The sequence below is a fragment of the Aulonocara sp. 'chitande type north' Nkhata Bay genome, linkage group LG11 (genome assembly GCF_057382095.1).
Source record: "Aulonocara sp. 'chitande type north' Nkhata Bay isolate Kocher_YH1m ecotype deep benthic linkage group LG11, A_spYH_male_GT1.1, whole genome shotgun sequence".
NCBI classification, from domain to species: domain Eukaryota; kingdom Metazoa; phylum Chordata; class Actinopteri; order Cichliformes; family Cichlidae; genus Aulonocara; species Aulonocara sp. 'chitande type north' Nkhata Bay.
The window spans coordinates 20,667,496-20,694,576 of record NC_141354.1 but is presented as its reverse complement, the minus strand read 5'-3'; the positions used below and the strand labels follow the sequence as shown (position 1 = coordinate 20,694,576).

The window sequence follows — 27,081 nt, the reverse complement described above, 5'->3', positions numbered from 1 at the left end:
TAGTTTTTAACATTTCTTCTTTTAAGAGGGAGAAACCAAAATACTTATCCAGTACTAAATTCACAATGGTACAAATAAATAATAATCTCAATATGATCATCTCTTACTGAACAACAAGCAAGGTTGATCAAAGTCTTAACATTTCTAAATCTAATAGGAATTAATAATTGTTGGACAGAGAAAATGCTGCATTAAAACAGCATCACTGCTTCAGCATACCATAAAACATAAGATGGTGGCATCTAGTGGTGAAACACTTTTAGCTCAAACAATGTGGCCTGGCAAGAAGATCTTTATTTTAAAATTAGATTTCAACACATCAAAATGAATATTTGCAGTAAGATGTTTTTCCGGATGCCTATGTACAACATACTGAAGGTTAAAATTGCAATTTAGCGTTAGAAAGTCTCTGGAGTATTTTGTTCCACGAGGAATCTAAAACGAGTGAACACAATAATACGACAAATAACAAAAAAGCTAGACAAATTCCTTTAAATGCACACAGATTCATATAAAAAAGTCACTTTACTTTTCACAAATGCAAAAACAACAGACATCCATAAAACTGCATTAATACCTGCATCAGCTAAATGAAACTATATAAAACTTCTGAATATGTTTAATTGTTGAGATGAGATATTTTTAACTATCTAAAAATAAAATTATGTACACTGTAAGGCACTTGTGGCAGCCAAAATATTGTGTACATGAAAAGGCAAACCTCGTCCATGTTAGAAAAGCATACAATCACATTTAGGACTAATTATGACATTTTTAAATCAACATAACAAATTAGCAGTGCAATAAATATTTACAGTCGCTCTCTTGTTTTTTTAAAGATCAATGCTGCATCCTTGTCGTACTTTGTTCTCTTTAGGTTTTTATTTCACACAACCAGGCTCTCCCGACTCACAGCTCCATTCTGCAAAACAAGAAAACTCATTAGCTCACCCAATAAACTAAAACAGACTCTCTTGATCAAAAACAAGCAATGTGTCATTGGCCCTGAAGATGTATTAATAGAGTAATTTCAGTATTGACTTTTGCCTTTTCATAAGAAGTAAGAACATAGATTATCATCAAACCAATACACTTACAGCAATCTCAACTTCTGTGACTCACCTTGCGGAGGTTGCTTTTCTTTTCATCTTCACTGTAAGGCGGTGGTGGTGGAGGCGGGTAGTCATTGTGCCGGCCAGGGTTTCCAGAGGGTGGGTTCACAGGTAGTGGAGGTGCCCCACGTGCCCCCCTCCCCCGATCTGAGCGGTCGCTTTCGCTGTCCAATCGCTCCTGGCTCCGCGCCCTCTGCTGCTCACCCATCCTCTTCCTCTCCATGGCTTCTCGTAGAAAACTGTCATCGTAATCCTCACGCCCGCCCCTTGCACCACCACCATACCGGCGATCCCTCTCCAGATCCATTAGATCGTCACGACTGTGGCTGCGCCGTCCTGGGAGATCCCGGTAGGCTCCACCCTCTCCTCTCCGGCGATCGGGGGAGTAGTCACGACGTCTGCGGTCATCATAGTCACGATCATAGCCATTCCGGGCGCTGCTGCTCCACCCATCATCAGAGCTAAAGAAACACAAAACAGCACATTGAATTTGCTGAACTGTTTTCAGCTACTGTCGTGTTCTGAGTCTCACTTTAAAGTTCAGGTGATGTTTACAACCAAACATTGCATCTGTAATTGGTAACAGGTTAACTACTCATGATACTGTGACTCCACATGGGATGGAGGTTATGGTTCCCAAATGTCCGTATGTCTTATCAACATTACATATAAATATCTTCTTTGCTCAAAAAAAGAAAAAAAAAACTAAAGGAAAACTTTAGATCTGTATACAGAACTGGGTATACATACTAGACTGGATCATGTGCTAGGAGTGAAACGATACCAACCACATCGCTTGATGGAAATGACGATTATCAACCTACAGAGATAATGTCCTCCATGCCTTCTCCAGACCCCTCCACATCTCTCATATATGAAAAGAATTTAGGTGTTTATTTAAATATCAGCTTCCATATGAAATATATACATTACATCTTAAAGAACAAAGGAGCATGAAGGTACAAGGGTGCAGACCACAGAGCTGTCGGAATGCTACTACACAATCCCAGCAGAAGAGGTTACATGAAGAAGATGTGGGAATTATGGAATCTTCTATACCTGACATCTAGACTAACTGTGAAACAACTAGTAGTTCAGTGTAACATCTGGAAGAGGCAACTGATATCACAACTAGAGATCAATGAGGTACAACACATATGCTATGGACGGGGGTGGGGGGGAAGGACATCAAGTTTGAGATTGGGTACCAAGGTCCAACAACAATTAGTGCGATGAAGGTGTTGAGTGTTGAGAACACGACAAAGAAATAAATTTTGAGCTTATGACTAACAGTGATGTCTGAAATCTCTGTGAAACTTTACTAAATGACTTGCTGCACATATCTTCAAATATCAAGCCGATGACAAAAGGTAAATGGTGTGATATGCTAATATGGATCCTTTCTTTAGTGAGCTTGTGTGGAAAGTACATGCATCACTGAAGATGTAAACCACAAAAAAAAAAAAAACTAGGGCAAATTTATCAGCTGCACTTTGTCATCAGGCTAAATTAGTTTACAATTCCCTTCACTCTGATGAAACACATTTGGAAATTACCTTGAGCCAAGGCTTAACTAGGCAGACATAGTTGATTGTTTGAACAAAAATGACACAAGACCTGCTAGAATTTCTGTGCCACGATATCTAATTTATTCTTATATATTTAAGTTTGATAAAGTGATAACATTGTGATACTGAAAGGTTGCGGTTGAACTGACACTATGTGTGGGTGACTGAACATTTCAGTTAAACAATTTGCACATGTCTCTCTTTACTTTGAAATGGTAAATAAATGATCCTGTAATGAGAGATATATGTACATGGTTCATCTTTACACTAAGACAATTACTGTGAAACTTCAATGATGCTGCACATGGTACAGATTATGCTGAAAAAAAAAAAACTGCTAAATGATGTGATGATGGCAACAAGGAGGTTACTCGAGAAACTAACACTCACCCTCTTCCTCCTCTGGAGTCTGGGCGGCGTTGTGGTGGGTAGTCGTCTCTGGGGTATCGCCGTCCAATATCGTCAAGATTGTCCATCGAACGGGAACGTACGTGGTTCTCCATGTAACCTCTTTGCTGCGGGTAATCATCACGGCGGCGGCCTTGCTGGGAAACGCTGCTGATGGTGCTCATAGCTTCATCATGGTCATACACTGTGGGGAGATGCGGGGGCTGGGAACGACCTCCACGGTTTCGAGGCTCAGATCCACTACTGTCGTGCAAGGAACTGACTTCAGTCATGTTGTCCACTAAGACAGGAAAATTGAAAAAGAAATGCAGGTCAGACGAAATAAAATTAAGTTTAGTAGAAGGATCAGAAAAGTAACAACATGAAAGCTCTGCAGCTATCAATGCGCCACAATCAGTAACAATTGTTGTAATTTATGTACCGTAATTGTCGGGCTATAAGCCGCTACTTTTTGCACAAGCTTTGAACCCTGCGGCTTTTAGTCAGGTGCAGCTTTTCTATGGATTGTCCATGATTTTTGTGATATCGTAAGAGGATTTGTTTTGTTTGTTCCGCTGTTGTACGACACTACAACGTAGTGCCGTACGAAGTAGCGCGAAAAACAAACTTCAAAGTAGCGCTACGCATTCAGTGGGAGGCGTGGATGATGAGCGGCGATAAACTTGCAAAAAGCAAGTTATGCCCAACTCCACCAGTGGATTCTGACAGCGTGGAAAAGTGTGAAAACATCCACGATCACCAACGGATTTCGAAGGGCTTGACTGCTGCATGATGGAGAGGAGGACACCGCCACGGCCCTTCTGAGGGTGTTCGACTCTGACACTGACAACGAGGATTTCTTTGGTTTTGAAAGTGACAACGAAGGAAAGAAGCTGAGAGTGGATGGAGTGGATGACGAAGCCACCCTGAGCCTGTTCGTATCCGACACTGGAGAAGAGGACTTTGGTGGTTTTAGTGCGCAGGAAGAAGAGAAAGATGGTGGTGAATGACTGACTTTTCTTCTTGTTAAAGCTGTGTCACTACACCTGAGCCTAAAAGGTAGTCTGAATCTATTTTTCTGGTGTCCTGTAGGTTATTGTTATGTACTACATTTTAACTCTTTTTATGAAGCACAGTACATGTTTTGTACTTGTAATTACCGCTACTTTTTTATATACCTAAAAAGTTATGCAAATATGTACCCATAACTTCTTTTTCAAAATATTAATAAAAGTGTCTCCAAACAGCCATCTCTTTCCTGACAATTCGCTTTGTGCATATTCTCTTACATATGATAAGTCAACATTGAAACACCTGTGGCTTTTAGTCAGGTGCGGCTAATGTATGTACAAAACGGGATTTTCCCCTGATTTTAGCTTGTGCGGCTAATATTCAGGTGCGCTTTGTAGTCCGGGAAATACGGTAATTTTATTTTGTATTACTAAATGCAGTCAGTTTTCACGTACATGACTGCAGAATGTTAAAATTTGTTCCTGTGACATATTGTTTTCTGGGTAACATTTACCAGCTACAAACCACAAGTGCGGAAAGTGGTAATGACAAATGAAACAGGAAACACATGACATCACGTACTGGTTTTTCCCCATCACAACCACAATTCCAGAGTAAGACAAGCAGTCTCTCTCTGTCTGTTCTAACAAAGCAAAAATCTTGACACTCTCTCTCTCTCTCCCCCTCTCTCTCTCTCTCTCTCTCTCTCTCTCAGACAGAAAATGGTCTTCTTAAATTATATGACCATTATATATTATCAGTCCATTAAAACTATTAGATAGACAGTTATATCAGTTTAGAGCAGAACTATTAGTATTATAATTAATTAAACAAAACAAAGAATATTTACCATTTGGCTTAATTGTGTCAGACTCATGTCAGACAGAAAATCTTGGAGTTAATTTAGCATTTACATTTATCCGACTTTCAGTTGGCTTCAACGATCATAATCTACTGTATTATTTAACCAAATTGTGAGGACGAAAACCAAAGTTAAGATTTTTATCTGCAGTTATTTTTATTTTTATGATTCATGTATTAATATATATTATCCCTGTTTAATAAAGAAAACCAAAACCAAACCAAAATTCAACCAATCAATGTATATAGGACTTCCAGCCACAGAATCTAATATAGTCTGCCACACAGGAATAATAGGAAGCAATCAGTTACTCACCGCGCTGATAGTTGCCAGGCCTGGATGGATCCATATTGGCAAGCTCCCTCTCCATATAGTAAATGGCACGCGTTGCGTTCCCGTCAGGGTCCACCTGGATTCGAAAACCACTGCGAGCTGAAGTGAGGAGAATAAGTTCAAATATAGTGAATGATTTCAGCTTCTTTCAATATTTGCATACTCTTATCAAAACCATCAAAAAATGCTTTCATATTTGTGACAAGTTGAAATCCCTTTATTGCACAGGCTTGTCATACTTTTTTTTTTTTTTACTTTCATATGCGCTGCTTTGTTTATGAGAAGCTGTAAATTATTGACATTTGATTAAGAGTATAATCAACAATGATGTTTTGTTTACAAAACCTTTTTACCAAAAGTGATATTTTTTTCTGGGTGAAGAACCGCCAAAGTCAGCATGATGCTATTAGAGGAACTAAGAGAACTATAAAATCTTTATAATTTTGTCAGTTTTGCAACATTAGAGTAAATATAAGCTTTGACAGCACAATTCTGCTCTCAGCGCATGGAAAACAAAATTATTTGCATTAGATACAATTCACTGCTAATCTATATTTTACATATAACTTTATGTATAAAGACAGACATGCAACAGTGAGACCTGAACGAAGTAGATGAAGCACACTGCCCTAGCAACATGCTAAGCTAATATGCATCAAAAGGTGTTCTACAGACTTAAAGTGGTGTTAAGATATTTGAGCTCTTCCAAAAGTAGATGCATAAAATCCTAAAATATAATAAAATGTTTAATAAATGTATACAACAAAATCAAATTATCAATTTTACATTTAAAAGAGAACTTCAAACACAAATATCCACGGATATAAAAAAATGTGAACAGACTAAGCAGCTGTGTCACACAAATACAGTTTTTTTTAAATGCACACATAATGTGAACATAACCACATCAAAGTAAGATGAGAGTAAGAATGCAAAGAATCAGTTTTAGGTGAGGTGAGGTTTTAAATGTATCTTCTCACTTTAAATTTGGTTTATATTCATAATTTACCACATATAGTGAGGGAATTCCTCAAATCTGAGAGATAATACTGAAAAAAAAATTACCCCACCCACATAAACAAAAAAAAACATTCACACCGCAGTGTACTGTTTGGGTGTGGGTGGGTTAATTCCTCCCCCCAACACACACACTCTACTCACTGTTGTCCCCTCGGTCTTGCTCACGTAGCAAAGGTACCTGGGAGCCGTGTCCCACTACATAGAGAACAAAAACAAAGCAAATTTGAACAAGCACTCCACAAAGCTAATCTCTGCACAAAGTAAAAACCTCTGCGTTGTTATTATGAAACTCATATTCAACAGTTAACTGAATTTTCCTACTCATGGCTGCAGAAGTACAACACATTATGAAAACTGCAACAGACAGTAATCATTGTGAACTTTCAGGTTTGTAATTTGTATCACCTACCTGAGCTAGCACCATCATATTCATGACCGTAACCACTCTGAGGCAGCTGGGCTCCAACCCCATTAGGTACAGGAAGTAGAGGCATACCAGGCTGCATGTATGGTGGCTGACCATACATACTCTGAGCATAGAGGGTGGAAGCATATTGATCCCCCATACCTTTCTTTACTGCTTTTCCTGCCTCATACACTGCAAGACAATGGAACAGAGTTGGTTTTAAGCATGTTGGTGAAAGATGACATCAACTGCTGGAGACTGTAAAATTATTAGTTTAAAATTTGTGATTTTTCTGTTGAGAGTTAAAACAGAACAGATAATAGTTTACTGTCTTTCCATTAAATAAATAGAGGTATTCTGTTAACCCTTTTAGGAAATACCCCAACTTCCCATTGAGTCAGTGTACTTTAAAAACCATGCCCACTGGAGGGGAAAACAGTCTGGCTTACAAACATGCAAATGAGGGCTGAAACAGTAATGCATTACCTTAAACTTGTTTTTAAAAAAAATCTAAAAGAAAATGACTTTTCCAGTTGAGTATTTCAGTACCTGAAGTCCAGCTTTTAAAATATGTTAACAAGATGATGCTGTTGGCTGAGCATTACACGCACTCTACTAAAAGAGAAGTTGTCAAAATGTTTCCTCTGTTTGATTTATTAGTATAGGCTCCCACCACAAAATAAGCTCACAGTCATTTTCTTTTCTCTCTTTTTAAATTTTTTTTTCTTTTGCTAACAGGCAAAATTGACTAGGAGGCACCCCCAAAACCTTTCCCCTCCAGTTTGTTCAGGGTTGTCTCGATAGGAAACCAAACTAAAGTTAACCGTTTCCTGGCTTGAGGATCATATTTACATTTTAAACATAGTTATGGAAATTTAATTAATAAAGCCTCTGGGGGTCAGGCTTCCTGCAATAAATTTAAAGCTGAATGCTCATCCACTTCCCACCATCTAACTGTGTGTAATGTGTGTGAAACAGACATAGTGAAACCAAGTGACATAAAATCACTGTTACTAAAACAATGTGACCAATACATCAATGAAAAAAAATTCAACCCCCCCCCCCCCCTCAAAAAAAAAGACCCACACACAAATTTGTGCAAGCTGGCATACAAGAACTCTCCTTATAGTGAATTGTACGCTGTACTATTAAAATTATGATCTCAAAATGCACTGATACTCAATGGAACAGACGCATTTGAGTCTAAAATGGGATTAAACAGTAATAATAAATGTGGTTAAAGAAAGTTATGCACAATTTTATTGGCTTTTCCGTTTGATACTTACATGCTCGTGGACAGCAGCAGCGATCCGGGCAACAGGGGCAACTGACATAACAGCAGCAGGTGTGTGGACAACACTGACACCAGCAAATCCCAATCAAGAGGACCAGCAGAAAGAAGCCAAGGACCACCAAAACAACCAGGAGCCAGTCTGCAAAAGACCAACAATTAAATGCATTTAATCTTAAAATCTTAAATTTAAAGATTTAAGATTTGACATTTCTTCTTCAATTGCTGACATAGTCCAGGAGAAAAAAAAACACATGAAATTCATGTGAACCTAAACTACAGCTACAGTGGTCCACATTTCCTTTATTTGTGTATTACATCAACAACAGAAAACACCTATACTGTATATGTAAATGCATCTTAACAATAACAGTCATAACAGACGAGACAGTTCCACAAGATAAGACTTACATGCAATTTTTGTCATTTACATAAACAACACATGTTGGCAACCATGGTGACTTTTAAAAGATTTAAACCGGTAAAGCCGGTTCACAAGTCTATGCATGCAGCTCATAAAAAAACAACAGAGAAAGAAGACACTGTATATTGAAATGAATCAACTAAAATGCAAACTGTGTTAGCAGTGTGAAAAACATAGGGCTGTGTACACAGAAAAGGGAATGAGGGCTGAATGTACTTTGGTAACAGGCTGCCTGTACTCACACTGAAAGTTAGATATGCAAACATGGGAACTGAGTCACACTAAAGAAAGAAAGAAAGGCAGATAACAGCATAATGGGATATTAAGGATGCCAGTAAACAGCAAGTAAAGCAGAGCAGTGCATAAACCTATATTTCTACCCAGAACATGATGCCTGACCCTTAAATATAGCAGCCTGGTTTCAAATTGAGTCACAGTTTCTTCCTATATGTAAAGGCACTTCTGGAGTGTGACCTTAAAAGGAATTTATCATGTGTCAGATAATTTTTTCTAGCAAAATGAGTCAAGAGTGGTTTTGTTTTTAAAAAAAGCACACAAGCCAATTGTACTCTTGCAAAGAATTACTCATTACTCCAACCTCATTGTTACGCTCCTGTTCTTTAAGGTTAAACCTGATAGTTCATACGCCTCTACTGTGGGACTGAAACTTGACTGAGCTATATCAAGAGGCTTGTACTACCTTCCATAACCAGTAAGTCAATGCCAGGCAGGAGGTCAGTAGAATTTGACTTTCTCTCTGTGAAAGAAAGATAAAGCCACAATTATTTTTATGTGGTCTGCTTTTGTTACCTGCAACCTGTGACTCTAAAAACCCTTTAAGAACTCAACCTGTGATAAATACCCTCCTATCCTTTCAGCCACTTGAAAAATCTGTCAATGGTTTTGTGCATTTGTTCTCAAATATTCTAATGTGTAAGCACAAGATTGTGGGTGGGGGGAAAGAAACTGAAAGCAAAACGAAGAAGTGTCTGCATAGAGTATACCTGTACCTGAATGCAGTGGCTATAAATGGAATTAACTTACCCAGTACAAGGAGCTCTGTGTAGTCTTCACTGTTTCCTGTAACATCTTGAGAAGAGATGACAGAACAGAAGTAGACACCACTGTCTCCCCATGCAGTCTGTGCGATATTCAGGTCTGCATCTATAGGTAACAATTAATATTAGTACATTTTTTTGTCATTGTTTCTCGATAGTTGCTATTCAAAAACTGTGGGTCTACCAGATGACCCTCAAATACATGAACTATACACTTCCAAATTCAAGCTGCCCCTGAAGAGGTATGTGGTTTAATTGACTCAGTCAAATCAATTAAAACATTAGAATTTTTTTTTTTTGACTTTTTTCAAACCACTGAATATTTTTTAAGACTCCATTGCTCATTTTGAAGGCCCCAGCAAGTCAGGTATCCAGCTATGACTAAGCACTCAACTGGTCGTGGCACAGGGTACGTGCAGGGCAGCTGGGTTGGTTCTGCTCGTGGGTTCTTTCTTTTAAAAGGAAGTTTTTCATTGTTATCAGGTAGTTGCCCAAAGAGGATTGTCTGTTTCTTAGGGTTTTCTTCTGAATAGTGTGGGGTCTTTATCTTGGAGTTAACAGTACCTTGAGTTGCCTTGTGATTTATTCCAATATAAATAAACCTGAACTGAAATGAATTCATATCCATCACCTTACTGTGATTTTTTTCTAGAATTATATCTACTCAATTCCCATCATACTTCAGCACACTCTAAGGTACAGCAAATAAACAGTACAGCTACAGACTATTGTTATTAGCAATTCATTACCCTGAGATTTATCAAAAAAAGAGCAGCAACCTAGCAGCACTGTTCAACTTATGAGAAAATGAGTGAGCCCATCAAAAATACCTATGTTAGATTTGTATTGTTGATTGTCATTTATGCTTAGAGATATTTACTTATATATGCTTAGAGTTTTGTAATTAGTTGTAGATTGGTAGAGGTTTTGATCCTTGATAGTCTGCAAACTTTGTGTGTATTAGACAGCACTTTGGGAGCATGAGAGGTCATACCGTGTCTTATTGTTTTATGGTAGGATTAACGTAGTTGCGTCTGTTCTAGTCTAAGTGCTCTTTGTTTAGATGAACTGCAGGACTTCCTCACCGTGTTATCTAGGATGAACCATCTAGGGTGAGGGGGAGGCTACCCTCTTCCTGACCAAGGATGTTTGACCCTTTGATCAGCAGTCCACACACACACACACACACACACACACACACACACACACACACACACACACACACACACACACACACACACACACACAGGCAAGGTACTCTTTGTGTGTATGTAGACGTCATATGTTAATGAACCTATGCATATTCATGTAACCTCAATAAAAGGGCAGTGGTACGGGAGAACGGACGAGAGCAACTGGGGTCAAGTGAAGGAACGGCACTCTGTCCGGTCTCTCCCGTGCACGAATAACATGAAGAAATTCACCTATGTTTCAAATCAGTTTGAAAACAAACAAACAAACAATTGGACTGAAATATGCCATCCCTTTTGTATTGAAAATAAGAGTGAAATCGATCTTTGACAAAGACACCGATTCTGTTCATAATTTTTATGGACAGTATTTCTAGGCAAAGCCAAGTGGTGCAAGGCTTTCAGTTGGGTGGTCTCAGGATCTCATCTCTGCTTTTTGCGGATGATGTGGGTTTGTTCGCCTTGGAATGGTTCACAGCGTCAGCATCTCCAAATCTGAGGCCATGGTCCTCAGCCAGAAAATTGGTGGAGTACCCACTCTGGGTCAGGGACGAGTTCCTGCCCCAAGTGGATGAGTTTAAGTATCTCGGGGTCTTGTTCACAAGTGACGAAAGAAGGGAGTGGGAGCTCGACAAACAGATTGGTGCGGCAGCTGCAGTGATGCGGACACTGTACCGGTCTGTTGTGGTGAAGAGAGAGCTGAGTGTAAAAGTGAAGCTCTCAATTTACCGGTCGATCTATGTCCCTACCCTCACCTATGGTCACGAGCTGTGGGTAGTGACCGAAAGAACAAAATCGCGGCAGAAATGGGCTTCCTCCAAAGGGGGACTGGCCTCTCCCTTAGAGATAGGGTGAGATGTTCAGCCATCCGGGAGAGGCTCAGGGTAGAGACGCTCCTCCTCCATTGAAAGGAGCCAGTTGAGGTGGTTTGGGCATCTGACAAGGATGCCTCCTGGGTGAGGTGTTCCAGGCATGTCCCACCGGGAGGAAACCCTGGGGAAGACCCAGGACACGCTGGAAAGATTATATCTCTCTGCTGGCCTCGGATTGCCTGGGTGTTCCCCTGGAAAAAATGGAGGAGGTGGCTGGGGAGAGGGAGGTCTGGGCTTCTCTGCTTGGGCTGCTGCCCCCGCGACCCGGCCCCGGATAAGCGGAAGAAAATGGATGGATAGATGGACAGATAGATCTTTGAATAGTAAGACTTAAGACTGCAGAACAGTAAGATTCTTTACATTAGTTTTCTTTCTTTTCTCATACAAATTCAGTACATCTGAACAGAACATATAATAGAAAAAAGTGATATATAGCTCTCATGTAATGTGAAACTAGGGCTATTCGATATAATGATATATATCGGATTACGATATAAAAACATCTATGTTTCATTTTACGCTATCGTTTGTTTCGTGGTGTTGCAAAATAAACGTTTATGTTTCATCGTTTTGATGGTCACTGTAGTGGCTATATTGATTTCTTAAAGTTCTCTCTTTCTGGTAAAACCATGGTGTCCGCTTGTTTATTTTCCACATAAACCTTTCACAATAAAGCTCAAGATCCTGTTGAGACTTTCAAAATAAACTGAATCATGTGAAAGAGTATGCAGAGTATTTACGGATGAGAAGGAAAAAAGAGCCGCCAGGTGCTAAAAAATAAACCTTAGACTCAAACGTTAGAACAGGCTTTTCCCTGCAGCACGCTGTGTAATAAATACTCACAAAGAAAACGGCGGCCGTTACAACTTATGTCTAAAAATATATAGTTTCATGCATCGGTTCAAACACTCGACTCCAGGTACATGACGCCCAGCTGGAAACACTTCACGAGTCGAACTGCCTGCGATTGACAGAATTTACAGAAAATGTAAATTGTTTTGTGCTTTATATCGTTATTGGGACGATAGATGTCTTATATTGGGATATGAGATTTTGGTCATATCGCACAGCCCTATGTGAAACTACTGCAGAGACAGGCAATTTATTTTCTCAAGTGGCTAAATGAGAACCTGGCACTTGTGTGAAGGGTCCCCACCATTAAACTGAACTCAATTCTGCTCAATATTAATTCAATCTTTTTAAATGTTATTGGTATGGCCTCCCACAACAGACCCAATTTCTCTTGTGGCCCCTTAGGAAAATTAAATGTACACCCTCGCAGTGTTTACGCATTTTCCAGATTAATTACAACAGAAGAAGGAATTACTGACAGACATCTTGATTCATGCTCAAACATCCGGGTAAGGAAATCCCAAAATGTTGAGCTGTTCATCTGCATGTAGCGTTTTAAGTGGAAGAAATATTTCATCACTCATCCAAGTTTTCAAAATGCTATGTCCAGATGAACAGCATCAACAGTTTGGTACTGCTTACAGACTAACATGTCGTGCCAAGGCTGTTACATATCTTAATAGAATTTCAGTGTACTAATTAACCAACTTACTGCCGGTTATGCTGATCTTGCGCTCCTGGTACTCAGGGCCAAGGGTAACTGCAGTGCCTTGCTTGGAGGCCACTATTCGCACTGTCCTCTGGTTGTCTGCACACTCAATGGTGGGGTTATAGTTGGGGTTGTTTTGAGACAGAATGTTGTCTGCACTGCTGGGATTGAGTGCAGCCTGAACCGGGTCCCGACAGTAAGACTTATACTTCCACGTTACAATAGGGAGCTGAGTGGCCGTTGTCTGATACTGACAGGTAAGGGTGACAGGCTGGAAGAGAATGACGACATACCTCTTGGTAGGACATTGAACTGATACACCCATAGTGGATTCTAGAAAGAAAACAAAAATATAAGTTAACAATGAAGATTGACACAAATTATGTATTACTGTGATTATCATGATCATGTTTCTGACATTTAAAAAAAGGCATCCTACATCCTCTAGTATTCCCCAAAGGCGTGGCACGAGCCAAACACCATTTCTTCACTTCTAGTATCACCGAGAGTACATGTAATGAGTCACCTCATCTGTAATGAGTCTGGCTGCATGAGCTCCAACCACTATAGCTTTAGATTATGATGGCTACGTTCTGATAACACAGAACTACAATTAAAGGAAGTTTTGAAGTCTATGTCATGTCTTTACCGTTAGTTAAAAAAAACTTTTTTATCCAAGTATGTGATACTTGAAGATGTTGACTAGTTGGTGATAATGACATTATAATTCAACACACAATCAGCAGGTTTACTATATACAGCCCTAAGTAAGGCCTGCATGCAGCCCTCAACAAGCCTTAAATCACCACACATGAGTTATAGTGGAAGTTTTTGTTTATAAGAATGCAACATCATACAAAAACTACTCAGCTCCCTCCGCTTTCGTCTGCATTTCTACTGCACTTAATTATGAGTTATATTATTTTATCCAACGGCTATGCCTTGGATACCAATTCGGCTTCCTCTCAATCAAATTAAGTTCCCCAATATTTAAAGTTTACAAATAAAACCAACACCAACCCACGAGGCGTCAGAAAGGTGTATTTAGCAAAAAAAAAAACAACAAAAAAAAATAAAAAAAAAAAACCATTTCTACCCGCATTTTTTTCAACTAAAAGTTTGTTTTTTATAAATATGTCAAATAATAACAATATCAGTAATAATAATAACAAAAGAATTACTTTGAAAATAGGATTCATAAATTGTTTTATTCATATTAATCTATTTTTTATTTTATTTTTGTTTGTCTGCGAGTGCATTATATTAAAAACTACCGAAAAGAAAGAGCCATTTTAATTCTATGTCCCAACAGGTTGTCTCAAAATCCTTGTTGTCAATTTTTTAAAATACGTTTTCCCCCAAAACACAAACGTTAAAAGACCTCAAGCCATCAGTACAAGAAAATGCCACAAAAAGTTATAATTTTGGAAAAGCTAGAGTATTTAGAAAGGCGGTTTGTATATCAAAGTTTCCCCAGCCCCCACCCTGTTTGACAAATACAGGCCAACTTACCTGTCGCCATTAGAGCGGCGAAGATTATCGTCCAGAACATGTTTAATCTTGCTTCCTCGCGGTCTCGGTAGACTTAAGTATTTTTAATTCGTAAATATACAAACAAAAACGTATTCAGGTACATGTAATTTTCCTCAGACAGATAGTAACACCTCCATTTTGCGTCTTTGTGTGTTGTAGACTTGGGAGGACCCGAACGCCCCGCAGGTGTATGCCAAGAGACAGGTTGCGAAAAACGGGGACATGTGTAACTCCTTGTTTTACAGGTGGTTGCTGAATTTTTAGGTTGACGGCGCATTAATTTCGCTACAGAACCCTAGTCGTGCGAAATGGCCAAGTTTTTATTATTTTTAAAAAGGCGTTTTCTTTACGTCTTTGCCCATTTTGTGTTCGCTAAAATGACATTTTAACCAGGAAGTACGCTACGTGTTTTACCCACCGTCTAGATGGTACAGTCTAGAAACTGATAAACGACAAGAAAGCGCTGTTTGTTAATTTTAAACCCAGGTTGTGGGAGAGAGAGAGCGTGACCTATTTCGTGGGGGCGGGCGCTTTTTATGTGATTTAGAACATTAAAATAAGCTTAGTATGAAAAGAAAAACAAACAAACAAAAGTCTAGTTTCTACACTACCATTGTACAGAACTTTAACTTTGCTGCTTGGGAATAGACCTATAAATGTCAGAAGTGACTGCTTACAAGTGACTTCATTTTGAAGGCTCAACTCTTATCTTGACTTCATTGTTCCCTGTTTTTCAACACTTTGCTTTCACAGTCCAGGTTTTGCTTGTGGATCAGAGAGCTTCTATACATATAATAAGACTAAAGTCTTATCAGACCGTGGGAATCTTAAATTTTGATTAACCAGGTTTAACTGAAAGAGACCATAAATTGAAGATGTTTGTCTTTATGGCGTTCTGACAAAAAATAACATTTCATAACTGTCCATTAAAAGTTTTTTAAGCAAAAATATAGGTATGGGAACAAAATACACTACATCTGCCACAGTGAAATGGCAGCACTGATCCTGCAAGCCCTAGCAGCTGAGGGATTTCCCATGATGTACACTCTTCTGATTATTAACTGAGCACATTATATTCTGTTCCAGTGTCTGTTATGAAAAAGAATATGAACCATATGCAGCTTGATATGCAGATGTGTTTATAATTAAGGCCAGATATGTATATGCGTTTCAAACATAATTATTTGCTGTCAAGTAAAGCTGAAGTCTGATAAGCCAAATAAGCATGAAGGTGATTTACAGAAAAATAACCAGTTATTATGGAAATTGTTTTTCTAAAAAAAGGTGACTTCTTTGGACTTAAGCATATGCAATAAAACACATCCTATTTAGCCATTTTGCTATGCCAATACAGTTAAAAACATTTTAAGACAGAAAGTAAGTATCTATGAGTAAAAAAAAAAGATGTTTCAGCACGATGTTTCATGCTGAGGGATAAATGTTGAAGATCCAAAGTCCTGTTTGAAAAAAGAGAGAAGTGTGTTAATTGAAAATGCATTTAGCCAAAGGAAAAAAAAAGATCCACAAAACAGTCTGCTTGTAGCCCCTTTCCATTTTTTCAATATTTGAACTAAAAATATTCTCCAATTCAAGATTTACTGGGACTGAGAATTAGTATTTTTTTTTTCAAATATATCACAAAGCTTTTCTTACAGCACTAAAAGGAAAGAATAAAATCATCTATTTTAAGATTGGGGAACTGTATTAAAATGTATAATGGATTAAATGGTGTGAAATATTTTTGGGGGGTTGGTCTATAGCTTTAGTCATTCATGAACTTATTCAAGGGACCTGATATAAGGAAGTTGTGTTTCTAAGGTGAAAGTTTTGTTAAAATAAAATCACGCTTACTCAGAAGATCACAGTGCTCCAATCCCAATCAGAAAGAGAACTATGAAATAAAAGAAGAAAAAAAAAACCTACAGACTGAGACTGCTGTTGTTCAGTCAAGGTCAGCAAAACCTGGCTCTTGGCAATTTAACTTCATTGTTAAGTGACTATTGTACATGTCATAGGTTAGTATCATAATTTATACAAACCAGCCATTAAAATCAATCCAGTAGGTCCACGGCCAGGATCTGAAAAGACAAATTAAGATTGAATCAAGAATTTAAGTGTCTTATCTTCTTTTCTTTTTTTTAAATGTACCTTCATCTTTAATGTATTAATACATTTACATCAATACAGAAATGTACTATTACACATATGTACAGTACTCAAGTAATTTATTGGATCATCACCCAGTGCAAGGTTTATGCTGCAGCTGCAGTAAATTAACAGTATTGATTATTATTAAATAAATTACATAAATATATTTAATGCTAAAATATAATTATTGCTGTTATCCATTATGTCAAAGAAGTATAACAGGAATGACTATTTGGCCATCGGGTCCCCAGCTGTTCATGTCCGCATTGGAGTGTAAAGTAGCTTTTTTACCCAGTGCACCTCACTGTGCAACAAATATGTCGTCACATCTGCTGGCATGCACCTCTTGATTTTTGTAACCTGACATGAGCTACTATCATGTTTGCTTTTAACACCAGTTTAATGATATACGCCATACTCCCCAAAGTATCCACTCACCGATCCAAATCATTGAATTCAGGTGTTCCAATCACTTCTGTGGGCACCAGTATAAAAAAGCCACCTAGTCATGCAGACTGAATGACAGGATCCCACCTGTGCAACAAGTCCAGCCATGAAATTTCCTTGCTACTAAATATTACGCAGTCATCTAGTGGTGGTATTATAACAAAGTGGAAGTGAAGGCAGATGAGTGAAAACTTTTGGTGATATAGTCTATCAGTACAGAAGTTTAGAGATTCACAAATTATACAGAGGGAGAGCTTACGACAGTTTGAAAACGTGAGACTCTGTGGGTTGAAAAATACCCTGCAATGTCTTTGCCTATGGTTTTGACTCTTTATATATCAGCTCTGTGTGTTAAGTGACCAATGCAGAGAGTATACTGGCACCTTTTTCTTGGTTTATGCTGTCTCCAGAAAGGCTGATCTATTCAAGCTGGTGCAGCATCTAATTCTGTATAATCTAGGAATTAAGTTTCTGTATTGATATATAATTGAAATTGAAAAATGACACAATAATAGATTCACGTTATCTGCCAAGTTGCAGCAAGGTTAGAAAACTGAGAGGTGAAGGACCAGCAGAAAGGACACCAAAGCGTGACTCGGGTCAGCAGATATAACTTCACTTTGAGAGTGTGTCACTGTATGTGAGGGTATATCGAGCCCTTTATACCCAGAGCGCAGGATTGCTACAAACTGTTTCACCATATAAACATGAAACATATCGTCATATAACTAAGCCTCTGTCATAATTAAGATACTCTTAGTTTGCCAAGTGTATAAAAGCGCGCATTGGTGTATTTCTTTTTCTTCCCCAGCTGTAATATATTGTTACATTCATAAGCTCACCCACTAAAGCAGTTTAATTATTAGTTGTATTTTGACAAACATTTAACTTCGGCTTTTATTACAGATTCAACAGATAGAGGTCGCTCGTTTGTGCTCAATGTGTGCACATTTCCGGGGGAAACTCCGTTCGGACAATTTCTGCTGTTTATTCAAAATACCAGTTTTGCTAGAAATAAGTGGGACTCGGCTACAACGTGGGTTAACCGCGACTGCGCTCACAGACTTAAGCTTTCCAGTTCGTCAGTGACGCGTTCCTTTCTGATCATCTGCCCTCTGTTTCTGAATAAAAAGTCACTCCTAGAAGCATCTAACATAACTACAAACTACTCCAAACTGTGGACATCACGGCAGCGTAAATATTTCCCCCTTGAAAGGGAAAATCCTATAAGTACATGATTCTTGGACTACTCGAACGCCCCCTTTCAAAAGAAAACTTCGCTGTTCCTTTACTTCCGGTTATGACTTCTTCTACCAATCGTGTTGATGTGGAGGTTTTGTCTAGCGACATCTATCATTCTATTAAAGAAATACTGCAACGAGCGCACTCGCTGTGCCAAAAGGGATTTCTGATATTTGCCCAAATGATTGCCGGTATTTAAATAGTTGTATGCATGTATGTATGGCTTATGTAGCGATTAACAAATGGTGGCAGGAGAGATTACAAGTTTTACAGCCTCACTATTATTTATGTGCAGTGCTGCCCTCTTTACATTCACTGTCTGGATCGGTAGCGCTGCTGCTCTCCGACTTGATGGGACGTGGGGCCCGGGCTCTCAGGGAGGAACAGCGGGGATGTCAGACGGTGGGTTTATGTGGTTGGCTCAAAGTTCGAGGATCCAAGCGGTGGGATAATGGCAACCCAATAAAAAAATCTGTTAATCGCGCTGACAGGCTTGTAAACGCGCGCACCGGGTGGCCACTTCCTGAAATGCGAGTGAGTGCGCGCCTTTTCTTTTTGAAGTTTGCGATTATGGGATTGGTGCGATCTCGGGGTACTTAACGTGGGCTTAATTCTTCTCTCGCCCTCTCTCTCACTTTTAAATATATTTGTATAACAAAAATATTAATCATCACAAAAAGGCGGATCGCCAAAAAACGGCGTTACATTTTTCAGTAGCAAAACTGACCTTTAAGAACTGCGCAGTTGTGAATTTGTCGGATGTTGTTGACTCGCAAATCTACGATTTGAGACCAGGAGGAGACAAACCCAGTCTCAGTGAACTACGACAGCACGGAAAAATCGGAGGGTTGCGTCACCAAGAATTTTAAATCTGCAGTTCAATAATCAAATATGAGGATCCATCGGCTTTGGCAGACCCACTGGGGATAAATACATTATGTGAAATGATATTAATACGCAATATAATGTGCTAAATCATACAAAATTATAAGGCTTTACCACTAGGAATGAGCCCACATCCGCTAATACTGATTTAACATGCCGTTATCTACTTTAACTCCTACTCTAACATCCCAACCTGTAGTGGATACCGCCCCTAGTTTCAGTTCCATCACAATATTGTAATGTTGTCAGTTGTTGTGCTATCCAGCTCCAGCTCATAAAGGGTTATCTAAAACTTTTTTTTTCTCTATGTGAAAATAAAGTACATACTGTAATGGGAAGTCCCTCTGCTGGGCATCGGGTCAGAAGTCTTATACTGCATGCCTAAAGAGGAAGAAATACATTTAAGTAGCATAATTCTGTATGAATAACTAATTACATTTAAATAATATTGTGATTAGAAATAGAACGACTCGTTACTGTGAATTCATGATGGCACAGATGGCACATATATGCCTTTTAACCAGTTTGATACACAGCACAGTAGAAATTCAATAGCAATAAAATCTACAGCCTCCAAAATAATATTTCGCATGTACAGAGTTTATCCAGACTGCTTTAGACTGTACCGATTTAAACAGGTGCATTTAATGTAAGTCTGTGCCATATCATATTGACCATAATGCCCTCCCCCCCAATATTGTCCTCCCACAAAGAGACAAGTCCGGGCATGTCTGAGAGATGAGTTAGAGCTGGGCGTCCGACTTCGAAGATGAGTTACACAGAAAAGGGACAGTAGACAGCAGAGCACAGTTCCCAGCAAAGTATGCAAGAAAAGAGGAGGAGGAACTTGCAGCTGGTGATGTGCGACCCAACTAAACAAAGAGTATTCACCAGTTGCGGTACTTCTGATAATAGAGGCAAATGGTGGATTTAAACAACCAATTAAAATGTTCTATCTAAGATGCAACACCCCAGGTAGAAAATATTTTTTCATCTTTATTATGTGCCTATATTGGTTCAGGCTCCTGCAGAGTCACATGGTTATTTAGTTTATTCTGAATTTAGTGTTATTTTATACTTAAAAATTCCAGGGAAACAACACCCACACTCCTCATTTTAAAAGAAGGTTCGAACATTCATTTTCTTACATTTATAAATGCTGCTGTCTTCAAGCTAGATGCATAATATATATTTTTCTATATCGACAGAAATACTGTTATCATAGTTTTTTCTTGAAATATTGTGGTATCCTTTTGAGGCTTTTTCGCCCAACCCTTATTTAATACTGCTTGCTGAGTTTAAACCAGCGGAACATGCAGCACCCTAACGACAGTGACAACAGTGAATAGCGCTATTGTGTTGATCGTCGTCTCCCATTCTGATTTTTTTTAACCTTATCTACACAGTTGTCTTAACAGTTCACAGTGAATTTATAATGTTTTTATATTGTATTAGATGTATGTTATTTAAATATTTTTAAACATGCACATTCTATTTAAATTTTATTTTGAAACTTGACGTCCAGGTATATTTTAACCAGCATTTCAACAAAGCCAGCGCAGAATGGCACCTTAATGGCCTACATACATGTTTTATGGATGTCTTGAATGAGTGATCCCTTTGCTTCTGGTTGGATTTCATTAGTGTCGTTTGAGCAGGTAATGAAGACAAAATCGGACTGGCATACTGTGCAGGTTTTAGGAGTCTTAGGCACAGGCGGTGGTATTTGAGAGCATTCTGAGAAAGCTTTCTCTCCATAGTACAGGATATGGTCATATTCGTCATATATTGTGTTGAGGCTGGAGCACTTGTCCTGATCCTTGCAGACCCAACAGTTTAGCCCATCTGCATTTAGAGAAATGGAAAATATAAATACAGTGGGGCAAAAAAGTATTTAGTCAGCCACCGATTGTGCAAGTTCCCCCACCTAAAATGATGACAGAGGTCAGTAATTTGCACCAGAGGTACACTTCAACTGTGAGAGACAGAATGTGAAAAAAAAAATCCATGAATCCACATGGTAGGATTTGTAAAGAATTTATTCGTAAATCAGGGTGGAAAATAAGTATTTGGTCAATAACAAAAATACAACTCAATACTTGGTAACATAACCTTTGTTGGCAATAACAGAGGTCAAACGTTTACTATAGGTCTTTACCAGGTTTGCACACACAGTAGCTGGTATTTTGGCCCATTCCTCCATGCAGATCTTCTCGAGAGCAGTGATGTTTTGGGGCTGTCGCCGAGCAACACGGACTTTCAACTCCCGCCACAGATTTTCTATGGGGTTGAGGTCTGGAGACTGGCTAGGCCACTCCAGGACTTTCAAATGCTTCTTACGGAGCCACTCCTTTGTTGCCTGGGCGGTGTGTTTTGGATCATTGTCATGTTGGAAGACCCAGCCGCGTTTCATCTTCAAAGTTCTCACTGATGGAAGGAGGTTTTGGCTCAAAATCTCACGATACATGGCCCCATTCATTCTGTCCTTAACACGGATCAGTCGTCCTGTCCCCTTGGCAGAAAAACAGCCCCATAGCATGATGTTTCCACCCCCATGCTTCACAGTAGGTATGGTGTTCTTGGGATGCAACTCAGTATTTTTCTTCCTCCAAACACGACGAGTTGAGTTTATACCAAGAAGTTCTACTTTGGTTTCATCTGACCACATGACATTCTCCCAATCCTCTGCTGTATCATCCATGTGCTCTCTGGCAAACTTCAGACGGGCCTGGACATGCACTGGCTTCAGCAGCGGAACACGTCTGGCACTGCGGGATTTGATTCCCTGCCGTTGTAGTGTGTTACTGATGGTGACCTTTGTTACTTTGGTCCCAGCTCTCTGCAGGTCATTCACCAGGTCCCCCCGTGTGGTTCTGGGATCTTTGCTCACCGTTCTCATGATCATTTTGACCCCACGGGATGAGATCTTGCGTGGAGCCCCAGATCGAGGGAGATTATCAGTGGTCTTGTATGTCTTCCATTTTCTGATGATTGCTCCCACAGTTGATTTTTTCACACCAAGCTGCTTGCCTATTGTAGATTCACTCTTCCCAGTCTGGTGCAGGTCTACAATACTTTTCCTGGTGTCCTTCGAAAGCTCTTTGGTCTTGGCCATGGCGGAGTTTGGAGTCTGACTGTTTGAGGCTGTGGACAGGTGTCTCTTATACAGATGATGAGTTCAAACAGGTGCCATTCATACAGGTAACGAGTGGGGGACAGAAAAGCTTCTTACAGAAGACGTTACAGGTCTGTGAGAGCCAGAGATTTTCCTTGTTTGAGGTGACCAAATACTTATTTTCCACCCTAATTTACGAATAAATTCTTTACAAATCCTACCATGTGAATTCATGGATTTTTTTTTCACATTCTGTCTCTCACAGTTGAAGTGTACCTCTGGTGCAAATTACTGACCTCTGTCATCATTTTAAGTGGGGGAACTTGCACAATCGGTGGCTGACTAAATACTTTTTTGCCCCACTGTATAAACATGATTTCAGGTGTAAATGCATGCAAGTTAAAATTACATATTCTGATGGGACCTAGAATAATTCTTAGTATTGCATTTTATAACATTGTTGTAAGTCACCCCGCAATACACACCCTAAAAAGTAAGGCATACCCACGATGTAAAATGGAGAAATATTTGTTTTTCTGGTAATTACCATACAATTACAGTGTACCTAAAAATAAATTATAGTGTAATTAAATTACTTTCACAGTAACTTGAAAATATAATGTATATTCACTTTCTGGTACAATAAAATTGCAAATGAAGGGGCTCATTTAAAGTCAGATTTAATTACAGGGCAATTACGTCCTCAGTTGGGGTGTTGTATTATAAAGTGTTACCAATTTTTGAATAAAAACTTACTACAGCTTAGCTTACTCATGTTTTTAACACAGTAGATGTGCTGCAGGCTAAGTATATAAATAAACTGTCTGATCAAAAATATAAAAATATAAGTAATAGTTAAAAAAACTGCACATGTATATAAACTAGATATAAATAAATCTTTAAATACATATGAAGTACAACATACCATTAGATCCATTACAGGCAGGAAAGTTTATGATTAGAACTGCCACCACACAGAGATTGTAAACTGGAAAGAAAAAGTACGGGGCAGACTTACTCATGGAAAAAGTCACTATGAATTACTCCACGTGGGAATTTAAATAAAATTATACTCTTATTTAGGTACAGCAGTTATACTGATTGCATCATATAAGACTTTCCAGTATTTTGTCTAATCATGCATGTAAATGTAACATTAAAGAAACATGCCTCAGCAGAACTGCAATAAAATACAACAACAACTTTAACTATGTCCTCAGTGTTAAACATGCTAGATTTTTTGGCATTTAATATATCAATCTTTATGATTTAAAATGTAATATTTGCAATAAATGTATGCATGGCAGTTTTTAACAGATGCATATTGGAAATTTAATTACCTTTGAATTTTTTCCCAACAGCTCTTTTCTTGTAGCGGTTTTGGGCCGTCACTTCTTCCACTGGTGCAGCGCTTCCTGGGTTTTCTTTGGCATCTGTGTTGGCATCCATGATGTTACCCTTATTTCCTACATCTTCCATGAGTGCCTCTGTAATGGCTGATATTCCGGGTGAAGGCTTGAATACTTCCTCTCCCTTGCTATTATCGACACGATCTGTGTATGTCTGGCAATTGAAGTTGTTTTGCGGCCCACTTTGCATCCCAGCCAAACTGGACTTGATTAAGAATCCCTCTGTCATAGGTCTTGACTCAGGCGGGTATGGGTGTGGCTTGCTTTTTGCCATCATGGGGAACTGCTTCATGTGAGGAATGGGCCTCACACAACTCCCTGTGTCAGTTACAGGCAGGGCACTTTCTTCATACTTGTAACAGAACTTGTGCACCATGTCAGAAGAAAGACCTGCATCACTGTAATATAGAGGGGAAAAAATATTGTTTTTTGCTCCCATTTTTACAAGAAGTGTAAAAAACATATTTTATTAAAGAACTGTAAAAACCATGACAAAAGCATACCCGCTCTCCTGAGTGTGTAGATTGTCACCATCTTTAAGTGAAAACATAACACAGTTAGTCTACTGAAAATCGTTTTCATTTGCAAAACAGTTCATTTTACAGTCCTTAGATGTTTAACTACCAAAATACAAGCATATTTTTGTTTTTCCTTTTTAAGGAAATTCTTTTAATGAGTCAGCATAATGTGCAGCACTTAGGTAATATGGTAAAATAGGAACACTGCACATTGTTTTCCTGGGTTGCCATTGCAGTACATTAGCAGCACATGTTGTTCGTACTTTGTAATTTCTTACAAAATAAATTCAGCTGCAAAAAGTTAACAAAACAAATTTCGGTGCCGTAAAAATGAATAAAAGTTGTGATCTGAGTAAAAGTACCAGATGCAGCTTGTAAATTTCAGTCTCAGAAGGCCTGGAATGAAATGCTACTACAGCCATTTTGCTGGTCTAGAATGAATGAAGAGCCTCAAAAATGAGCACACTAAGAGGAAAAACAACTGCCTTGCCGCCATTTTAAAAATATTGAATAATGCCGTGTCAATAAACAAACTAACCTCGTGGTTGAAAGTGGGGCAAATAATCCGACGGATAGACCATTTTCTCACGATGAGCAATAGTTCCACAGATAACCCCGTACTGGTTTTGTCCTCAAAGTGAGAGCAGGAGGAAATGAAAGAGCACATGACAGCTAGTGTAACGTCATAATAAATATATTGTTTGCCACTAGATGGTGGTATTCTACCATAAAGACTGAGGTTGATTGCATAGTGAACCTTTACTGAACCATGTAATAATAATAATGATATTATTTACCGCTTTGAAAAACGTAGTTAAAAAGTGCTTTACAGAACACAAAAGAAAATATAACTGTAAAGAAATATATATATTATAGTTTTAATAAGTCTGTAATTCTCTGAAGTCCATTAAAATGGATAGGACATAGTGACCAGAAAGGTGTAAATGTCCAATACCAATTGAAATATCTATCTATTCAAATTTTATTCTGTTTTTAAATTTAAATATGGCATTAGGCACCTAATGAATTAAACTAGGATATTAACACCTCAAACTATCTCTTTTAACAAAAACAATTAGTGTAAGTAACAGCAGTGGCACAGCATGTCCCAAAGCCACAACATGCCATTGCTGTTATTCACTCACAATGTTACAACTAATTAAACAAAACCTTAAAGGACGTCTGGTCTTCACTTTTTTAATGCAACCAAGCGGCCATCCTTGGAATTCTTTACACAGCAGCTGTCAGCATGTGGACTATGGGCTCATTGCTAGAGAACTGCTGTATATGAGTAGATAGTCCGTCTCCTTGTTTCGCAATGGCTTTTAGTTTTGTTTGTCTTTTTTTTGGGGGGGGGGGGTGGTTGCCAGATCTTTCTGCCAGTCAGTTTGTATTTAGATGATGGCTTAAAGAAGTCCTAAGCAACAGCATTTGATTCAGTCATATACCTGCTTCTAATTGTGAAGCCTGAGCAAGCAGACATGTGGTTTAGTTTAATATTCTATATCTCACACGTTTTAATGGATTTCCTCATTGTTAGCTATTTTATTGTATTCTGTAAAGCCCTTTGTACTTAATTCTCAAAATTATTTTCTTCTTCGTCTTCTCTTTTTCGTCCCACCCCGCCCTGATCTAATTTTAGTCATTGCTTTCAGTTTTGGTTAGTTTTAATTTTTCTTCTTGTTCCTGTGAAGGAATTCCTGCTAGGTATCATAAACCAAAAGCAAAAGTGGTGGGAGATAAATTGAAAATATCTATATTAGTGTTGGTACATAACAACAGTGCCAAGACACAATGTGCTAGTGCTGGTATAGACTTACATTAAAATAGATGAGTAAATAACAGCATGAGAGACCAGTTTATAATTTGATAATGCAACCAAAAACAATGCTATTTTTTTTTCTTCCTCAAAGGTTGTCCCTGGATTTCAGCACAGCAGTATGTTGTCTTTGTGCTGCATTGTTACAGAACGTATGTAATGGTGAGTATTTGATTTAAAGTTATACTGTTTTAAGCTTCTTTCTTATTCATAAGGAGTCGCTACAGGAGCTCAGTCTGCATGTACAAGATGTCCTTCCTGAAGCAGCCGTCTCCCTTTTCCCCTGGTATGAAGCAGGGGATTTTTTTTAAATGTTAGGTACTTGTGTTAATCATTACACTATGGGGCCACTCGTTTAAAGCTGTACAATTTACCCAAACAAAAACCAATGAACTAAAAAGTTTCATTTCTTGTTTGTCGCCTTCCTTTTTGCTCACTTTTTCCTCTGAATCACAGATTACAAATTCCTAAAACTACAGCCAATGCTACAACCAGGATTTTAAACGTATAGAGGTGAAATAGAAATCCATATACACTTAAATAATTATTCAGTGAAAATGTTGCACTGCTGCAGTGGCTAACACTATTGTCTAACAGCAAGACGTTCCTGGTTTGAATTTGCAAGCCAACTGAGGCCTTTGGGTATGGTTTGCTGTGGCTCTCTCAGGGTACTGTAGCTTCCTCCTACAGTTCAAAGAAATTCATAACAGATTAGCTGGTAATGCTAAAATGCCAATTGTTGTGAGTGTGACTAGTTGCCTGTCTCTGTGTTAGCCCAATGATAGATTGAGGGTAATGCATATGGATCTGTCCTGGACGTGTGTCTCTTCTCTTCCAATTACCCTGAATTGGACAAGTGGTTAACCTGAG

General features: G+C 38.7%; 2 protein-coding genes across 9 annotated transcripts; both read right to left on the bottom strand.

Moving 5' to 3' along the window:
* lsr (lipolysis stimulated lipoprotein receptor) lies at window positions 1–14,804 on the bottom strand. 2 transcript variants are annotated; one of them, XM_086311016.1, is made up of 11 exons: window positions 14,608–14,804; window positions 13,099–13,428; window positions 9,459–9,578; window positions 9,115–9,171; window positions 7,986–8,132; window positions 6,703–6,891; window positions 6,435–6,488; window positions 5,256–5,372; window positions 3,071–3,368; window positions 1,123–1,573; window positions 1–922 (listed from the first exon to the last, which is right to left on the bottom strand). In XM_086311016.1, the coding sequence occupies exons 1-11, from the start codon at window positions 14,645–14,647 to the stop codon at window positions 887–889; spliced, it is 1,839 nt and encodes a 612-aa protein (XP_086167142.1). In that variant the 5' UTR covers window positions 14,648–14,804; the 3' UTR covers window positions 1–886. The 2 variants fall into 2 exon arrangements, with proteins under 2 accessions (XP_086167142.1, XP_086167143.1); XM_086311017.1 differs by lacking the exon at window positions 9,115–9,171 and having other exon boundaries at window positions 14,608–14,803.
* Window positions 14,805–15,170: 366 nt separating this feature from the next.
* Window positions 15,171–25,122, bottom strand: LOC147318864 (uncharacterized). 7 transcript variants are annotated; one of them, XR_015131506.1, is made up of 9 exons: window positions 24,931–25,122; window positions 24,378–24,408; window positions 23,806–24,272; window positions 23,391–23,453; window positions 21,038–21,195; window positions 19,678–19,731; window positions 16,668–16,706; window positions 16,480–16,519; window positions 15,171–16,085 (listed from the first exon to the last, which is right to left on the bottom strand). XR_015131506.1 is itself a non-coding variant. In XM_086311019.1 (9 exons), exons 1-8 carry the CDS (start codon window positions 24,971–24,973, stop codon window positions 16,488–16,490), a joined length of 987 nt encoding a protein of 328 aa, XP_086167145.1. In that variant the 5' UTR covers window positions 24,974–25,122; the 3' UTR covers window positions 15,171–16,085; window positions 16,480–16,487. The 7 variants fall into 7 exon arrangements, 4 of the variants coding, with proteins under 4 accessions (XP_086167145.1, XP_086167144.1, XP_086167147.1 ...); XM_086311019.1 differs by having other exon boundaries at window positions 20,938–21,195; XM_086311018.1 differs by lacking the exon at window positions 16,480–16,519 and having other exon boundaries at window positions 20,938–21,195.
* Window positions 25,123–27,081: the final 1,959 nt, after the last annotated feature.

Coding starts and splice junctions, on each gene's coding strand:
- lsr (XM_086311016.1), bottom strand. CDS start 14,647: ATGTTCTGGACGATAATCTTCGCCGCTCTAATGGCGACAG. Junction 9,172..9,458: donor CACAGAGCTCCTTGTACTGG/GTAAGTTAATTC, acceptor TTTCTTTCACAG/AGAGAAAGTCAAATTCTACT. Junction 8,133..9,114: donor TGACTTACTGGTTATGGAAG/GTAGTACAAGCC, acceptor GGTCTTTTGCAG/ACTGGCTCCTGGTTGTTTTG.
- LOC147318864 (XM_086311018.1), bottom strand. CDS start 24,973: ATGGTCTATCCGTCGGATTATTTGCCCCACTTTCAACCACGAG. Junction 21,196..23,390: donor TGCCTGTAATGGATCTAATG/GTATGTTGTACT, acceptor CTCTAAATGCAG/ATGGGCTAAACTGTTGGGTC. Junction 16,086..16,667: donor TGGATTGATTTTAATGGCTG/GTTTGTATAAAT, acceptor TTTTTCAAACAG/GACTTTGGATCTTCAACATT.